We start from the raw sequence: 7,242 nt of genomic DNA on the forward strand, positions 1-7,242 counted from the left end.
TTCTAAAAAGAGATCCCTATTTACTTGTAATATTAGACATTATTTGATAAACATTTACATCAACTGTAAAGCAAAGACTGTAAAAATACTGTAGGCTGTTCAGTTTGTATAAATTAAAGAAAATTRTATTGTCACACCAACAGCACCATTTCATTAATGCTGCAAAGCACACTGGGTAAATGAAATGGCGCTGTCAATGTGACAATATACATTTTCAGGTAAACTCAGGCTTAYAAGCAGTGCCTCCACATRGTGKACAAAYAAGTTTAATTATGACAATCAAAACTGTTTTTCCACATGCAACAAAGGACCCTCAGCCTATTGATTGATTGTTGGTGCCCTGATTGTCCCTACTGTTCATAGAGGGCCATCAGGAACATAGCCTAGACATCTTCAGTGTCCTGATTWTCACCTATTGTTAGCAGAGGACCGAGTCATACTCGTAACTTCATTGCAAGAGGGGAACAACTGGACACAGCCTCCACCCCTGTTTAATGACAGACAGCTTCTCACAAAAATGGCTTCCTTCACTCCTCTCTCAAACCAGCGTTCCTCTCTACCATAGATGAGAACATCTTCATCCCTGAAAGAGTGACTGGCCTGTAGATGAGTGTAAACGGCAGAGTCCTGACCTGATGATGTTGTTCTTCTGTGCTGGGCCATCCTTTTGATCAGTGGCTGCTTTGGTTCCCCGATGTTTAACTGGTCACAGTCCTCCTGGCACCTAACGTACACAATATCACTCTTTGTGTAATCTTTGGGATGAACCAGTCTCTCCTGTAAAACTGAGATGTTTATTCTCTAAAATAYGACATCCCAGTGACTTTTAAAYCCCAAAACACAACATACGAACTGACCACTGGTCTGGGTTTTATCATTGGGTCCTCCTTTATTCCCGGTGGCTGACGAGTCCATTGCAGTTAAACATCTTTAAGATCATTTATAAAACACAACTTCACTATGTACCTCCTGCATTTAGGATTCTTGGATCAATCATGTTGCAGGTTATCTTTGGATAAGACGTTCACAACTTACAGAACATGCCTTTTATTTTTAGTACCTGTCAAGTGTCATGCTTTAAAGGGATCCCCGATTAGTTGTAACATTAGACTTTATTTGATAAACATTTATTTTAACTGTAAAATAAAGACTGTAAAAATAYTGTAGGCTGTTYRGTTTTGTAAATTTTTGAAAATATATTTTAACACGGACAGAGCCATTTTATTTACTCACAAAGCATTCTGGGTAAATGATGGCGTGGGTAGGTCCTCTGTGTGAGCGAGCTATATCAACTCTGAAGGTTAATCTTGGACAATACCTGACGATTGGCTCTTTTAAATGAAACCAGAGAGCGTTGACAGAGAGGAGAAGGTAGAAATGACTCAGCCTGTAACTGAAAATATGGATGGAGGACAACAGAGCTGCTTCCTGGAAGAAGAACCTCAGCTTAACCTGTTAGCTTTAGCGTTAGCCCCGACGCTATATTATCTTATATGTATTAGCTCAGCACTAGTGCGACAAACAAGCTAAACTGAGGTCCTCCATCCATATTTTCAGTTACAGCCTGAGTCATTTCTGCATTCCCCTCTCTGTCATGTGGATGGAGGACCTCAGTGACGAGAGGACAATGTGTAGCACTGAGCTAATACATACTGTATATATGGTGGTAGCGTTGGGGCTATAGCTAACAGGCTAAACTGAGGTTCTTCTTCCATGAAGCAGCTCTGTTGTCCTCCATCCATATTTTCAGTTACAGGCTGAGTCATTTCTGCTTTCCCCTCTCTGTCAACGCTCTCTGGTTTCATTTAAAAGAGTCGATCATCAGATATCGTCCAAGATTAACCTTCAGGGTGGATATAGCTCGCTAGCAGCCTCGCACCGAGGACCTATCCACGTCATCATTTACCCAGAATGCTTTGTGTGTAAATAAAATGTCCCCGTCCATGTAATATATTTTTAAAATTTTAGTTTAAAAATTATAAAAACTAAACAGCCTTCTGTATTTTTACAGTCTTTATTTTACAGTTAAAATATAAGTTTGTCAAATAAAGTCTAATGTTACAACTAATCAGGGATCCCTTTTAAAGTCAGTATCAGTTTGAACGTTGCCTGTTATTTGGCTGAAAACGTCTCTGGTCTTTTGTGTACCCGCAGGCGGTCCGCAGCACACACAGTCTGGAGGTTCCTTTGAGCCACAGTGGAAAGCTTCTTGTTGCTCACGAGTACATCCACTTCTTAACACAGGTAGCCAATCAGAAGATGGACGAGAACCTCAGACGAATACACAGGTCAGYCTGAGCTGAGAATGATGCAATTCATGTGAAACAACCTCTCATTCATTTAAGTCCTGAAACGTTTGGTCCAGATTCTACCAGAACCTCCAGTCAGCCTTGTCAGCAGAGAGACCTCACCCCCCAGACTTGTCCTGCTCACAGGAAATACAAGATCCCCAACACACGCAGGAGGCAGAAAGGGCAGAAAGAGAAGAGGGGGAGAAGGAGGAGAGGAACAAGACGAAAGCGTATCAACGGCGGAGGAGGAAACAGCAACGTGAAACTGATGGTAACCACGACGGCGGCAACAGCAGCCCGCTGGAGCTCGATGACTGCGTCAGTCTGTTCACATAAACTTGTAACTCTGCCCGCGCTTTGGTTTTGGGTTGAGAGCTGCCAAAGAACTGAGAGGAGGCTGTRACTGATTCCACTTTGTGTTTTAAGGACATCTTCAGAACCTGTTGTCTACCTGCTCTTTGCAAAATGAACCATGTTCTTGAATCTGGTCTTGTTGGTTGTTAATAAAATGTTTATTGATCTACATGTTTGTTTCTATATTCTAAACTGGTGTTAAGTGGTACATGAATGACCCATCCACTGGTCCATTCTGTCTCAGTGGAATGACAAATATTTTTCAGTACGTTGTACAGTATAACCTCAKCTCTTATGTCTATTGCATAATATAAGAATCTACATAGTGTAGCTTTCTGGAAATTGTGTCAGGTGCAGCAAAAAGTCTAAAAATGAGTTTGTATAGTGAAATGTTAAAGGGACTATATCATGTAAAATCAACTCTTTTGAGTTTTATATCATGTTATAATGTTATCCTCTCATCAAAAACATGCCCAGAGTCTTACTTTCACTCATTCATGCATGTTTGAGAAATCCTGTAGTGTCCTGAGGCAGCCAGGCAGGGGAGCAAAAACGACTGGTTGGGACTAGAACCACAGTTTGGGATCAGCTCCGCCTCTGGGCTGTGTCTCCAAGCTGAGCTTCCTCATCACGGAGAGCACACACACTCACACACACACCTGTGCTGAAATGGGTGGGACAAAAGCTGAAAGAGGTTCTTAAATCAAGGTGTTTAGAAACAGATATGATGAGAAGTCGTTTATTTTCTATTTAAACATAAAAACAGCATATTAATAAAAACTGAAGATGACAAATACTTTATTATGGTGTAGAATTTAAATATATGCCTGATATTGCCCCGTTAAACGTACTCATTGCAATGTCACAAAGACCATAGATTAGATAGACCGCCGGATACATTCTCTAAATTATWGATTTGTAAGCAATATTTGTGACTGGCTGTCAACTACCACCAGAGTTTAATTTCCTACAGAATCAGCCGAAGTGAATGAAAACAGGTCAGCAGTGTTGATGTCTATGGAAGAGCTGTTTGGAATTAGAGTGGCTCTTTGAAGGGATCTGAATCTTGATGAGCTGTTTGTTTCATATGTGTTTGATTTTGAGTGAATGACTTGATATCATTCATAATTTTGTCACAGGGAAGGAGCTATAGCCTGGTAAAAACCAGACCCTTGTTTTACGCTGTAGGGAGATTAAAACTGAGCTGAATTGTGCAGGAAGGCAATGGTCAGGTTAGAACCCCCTCCCTCTTGTCTCTGAGCTGTTGTATTCAACCTTTCTGCCTGTTTTTTTTATGAAAAAGTGAAGGAGGGAGGATTATCTCTGTGGTTAAGGAGGAAAAAAAAAGAATAAAAGTAGGAAATTCTCTTTACTGCCCGTAACTAAGTTCCTATAATTTGTTTTAAGGATCTATTCAAAAGACTCTGTTCGTTTGTGAACATCACATCTCTTCTGGCATTTTTGATCTACTGGAACATATTTACACTCAAATCTGTTGAGAGAAATATGCAGGTATTATATATATTTACATWGAGTGCATACCTGCATTCCAGTACTGCAAATTAATATATCAGGAAGATTTGCTGTAGTAAACTCCTAAACTGCACTTTAATATAGTTCAGGATAACATGATGCTGTTATTTCAGTCATACTGGTTGTAAATGGAATATTCTGTCATCCTATATCCAAATACTCAAATATTTGTCTTTTTTTTTTTTTTTTGCTAACTGAATTCTTTTCTTATTGTTTATTTTCTTTATTGGCTTTAATTGGTGTAGCTTTGAGTGTGCATGTTTTCTGACTCTGTGTTAGGTTGATCAGCTATAAAGTCTCTGCCATTAATTTTGTTTCTAAATTTGGCTTCTTTTCTTGTTGTACTCTTTTGTAAAAGGAGTTTGTGTCCAGTAGGCTGTAAGTGGCTCTTTAGAGATTGTTCAGTGAAACAGAAGGAATGCCCTGGACCACCACATATATATGATGGCAGGCAGTCATGGGAGTGGAAGAACAGGGTTTCCTCTCAGAGGCAACACAGGCTGACTGTCTTTATAAAGGATCTGCATAACTTCCTATAAACCGTTACATAGGTGATGATACGTAAGGTCAGCAAGACACATACACCAGGAAATCTTTGTCTCAACAGGACTTGTAAGGACCAATTTTTCTTTTTCCCAGCTGCTGACGGCCGACCATGCTGTACTTTCAGGTGGTGATTCTGACAGCGACGTTGATGCTAGTTTACTACTGTGAGTTCACTGATATTTTCAGTCCGTCACAGCAGGGCTTCATCTGCAATGACCCAGCTTTGAGTAAACCTGACCCTGGACCTGAGCAGGACAGCCGCGTACAGCCTGTAATTCTGTACTCTGTGGTGAGCGGAATGCCAGTGGTGCTAGTAAGTTAACACATTTAATAATCTTTGTGTGACTCATGACATTAAATGCAGTGATGCTAACTTTGTGTTATTAGCTGCTACTAGATTAACCTATAATATGATGCAATGCACAATTCATTATGATACGTTCATTTTGTGCTGTTCTATAAAAAAAACCCATCAACTCTAAAATTAGATTTTTGGCAGCTTGGTGCCTTATTTATACCTGGTTTATAGCCTGTTTTTTTAGCACTGGCCCTTGCAGCAAAAAGGTCCTGGGTCCAATTCGAGGTTTGGACTTGGGGTCTTTCTGTGTGGAGTTTGCATATTCTTTTGTTTGCAAGTTTTCTCCCAGTTGGTTTCCTCACACAATCCAAATACACAGTATGTTGTGTTGCCTTACCTCACTTGAATTAAGTGATAGAAATGTGAGCTTAGGCCTCCCTCACAGTCAGTGAGGGTAGAWGCTGTTTGCAGGCTCTTGGTGGGGTCTTCATGGTAATATTAAGGAAAATTAAGGAAATGTGTAGTGTCATGATTTCCACATTAAAGGAGGCTTTACAACTTTGCTGCAGTCCAAAAAAAAAAAATCTTATAAGTCATGGAGAGTGCAACATTTTCATCCAGTGTTAAGTCTTATCCTGCATTCTGAGAAAATCTTTTTTGAACAATCCATTCAAAGTATTATGGCATTTCATGCCTACATATTGATTAGCATATTGTACTAAAAAAAAGGATATTTTCTGAACTATAACAGTTCTTTTTGGACTTTTTTTTTTCTGGTGGAGAAAATGTGAACGATTGAGTTGGTTAAATGTTTTCTTTTTGTGTTGAGTTGATGGGRTGCATTTTTCTCTTTTTGAGACACATTCTGGGACAAAAAGTTTAACTCTGTTGGCTTAGAGGCATAAATTTTGAGTAAGAAGGCATGTTTTTTTTCTTTATTTGTGAAAGTGAAAACTGATTTCCTAGCAGTTAGTGGAGATTGAASAAGGCAAAAAAGTTGCACGTTACTGGATTTATAACTACTTTGTCTGCCTGATGTGTAAACATAAAGTCATCAAGCATTTGGAAAATCTGAAATTAAAACTATTAAAGTTATGAATAACAACTTTACTCCAGCAGTTCAACTATCATGTTTCTATAGGCACAAGTGTTATTTTACCTTTATGTTCTCTYTTATTTAGCATGCCTTGAATTGCCCTTTTTTTTTTGTTGCAGATTTCAGGAGTGGAAGTGTTGATATTCCTCCTTCAGTCTCACTCAAGTAACCTGTATGACTATGAGAAGATTGTTGTCATGTGGGATTGTTGCTATTTGAACCCTATGGCGCGCAGGACGTCACGGTTTCTTGGTAATCACAGTAAAAATAGCCCAATAAGAGGAATTTGTAAAGTTTTACTGAGATTTGAGACTATATTCTAACAGTTATTACCTACATACTGACATGGATGCTTAATTTTAATGAGATTTTTTTAAAGTGAAATGAGCTTTTGAATATGTCCATTTGAATTGTGACAATCTAATCTATGTAAGTTTTTTTACACAGGGGTCTACGTCTTCGGTCTGTTCACAACTGATGTTTTTGTCAGTGCCGGTCAGCTGGTCACAGGAAGTCTGGCTCCTTACTTCCTGTCTGTCTGTCAGCTAAATGACTCTGCAGTCGACTGTCAGGACACAGTACGCTTTGTCTGGCAGTCAGAYGCCTGTACAGGTGACCCTGATGACATCATGAGAGCCAGAAAAACATTCCCTTCCAAAGAAGCAGCTCTCAGCTTGTACACAGCTGTTTATTTGGCAGTGAGTGATTTTTTTTACATAATTCAGTTTGTTTTATCAAATACATACTTTTAATTTCTAAACAGTTGTGAATTTACTGTTTTTATTTCAGATGTACATCATGTCCTGCACCAGGTCCTTTGGGACCCATCTCTTAGGCCCCTTTGTCAGTCTGTCATTGGTCAGTCTRGCTGTACTGACAGGCATCAACAGAGTGGCTGAAAACCGTAATCACTGGAGTGACGTTCTAGCCGGACAAGCAATCGGGGCTGGTATTGCTGTCTTTTTGGTCAGTAAAATTCAATTTGTTTTAAAAAAGCAGCTTTGAAGCTGGTGTAGATTCTCAATCATTCAGCACTTGGCAATATACTGTATATGTTTATATACAGCGGGTAAAATAAGTATTGAACACGTCAACATTTTTCTCAGTAAATATATTACTAGAGG

General features: G+C 39.3%; 2 protein-coding genes across 5 annotated transcripts in view; both read left to right on the top strand.

Moving 5' to 3' along the window:
- tyw3 (tRNA-yW synthesizing protein 3 homolog (S. cerevisiae)) overlaps positions 1-2,814 on the top strand; it is a gene marked incomplete in the record, with an annotated part of 6,845 nt that extends 4,031 nt beyond the window's left edge. The window contains 2 exon segments of the mRNA XM_014004508.1: positions 2,155-2,288; positions 2,366-2,814. Of these exon segments, the coding sequence (XP_013859962.1) occupies positions 2,155-2,288; positions 2,366-2,627 (396 nt within the window).
- Positions 2,815-3,259: 445 nt separating this feature from the next.
- LOC106514947 (lipid phosphate phosphatase-related protein type 5) overlaps positions 3,260-7,242 on the top strand; it is a 9,655-nt gene continuing 5,672 nt past the window's right edge. The window contains exons 1-6 of one of the 4 annotated variants that reach the window (XM_014004506.1): positions 3,260-4,744; positions 4,818-4,848; positions 4,924-5,037; positions 6,238-6,370; positions 6,566-6,816; positions 6,908-7,084. In XM_014004506.1, the coding sequence (XP_013859960.1) occupies positions 4,834-4,848; positions 4,924-5,037; positions 6,238-6,370; positions 6,566-6,816; positions 6,908-7,084 (690 nt within the window). In that variant the 5' untranslated portion in view covers positions 3,260-4,744; positions 4,818-4,833. Of the gene's footprint in view, positions 5,038-6,237; positions 6,371-6,565; positions 6,817-6,907; positions 7,085-7,242 lie in introns of all 4 variants that reach the window. The other 3 variants (XM_014004505.1, XM_014004504.1, XM_014004503.1) reach the window with 3 other exon arrangements.

Source organism: Austrofundulus limnaeus, unplaced genomic scaffold, assembly GCF_001266775.1.
Source record: "Austrofundulus limnaeus strain Quisiro unplaced genomic scaffold, Austrofundulus_limnaeus-1.0 Scaffold24, whole genome shotgun sequence".
Classification (NCBI taxonomy): Eukaryota; Metazoa; Chordata; class Actinopteri; order Cyprinodontiformes; family Rivulidae; genus Austrofundulus; species Austrofundulus limnaeus.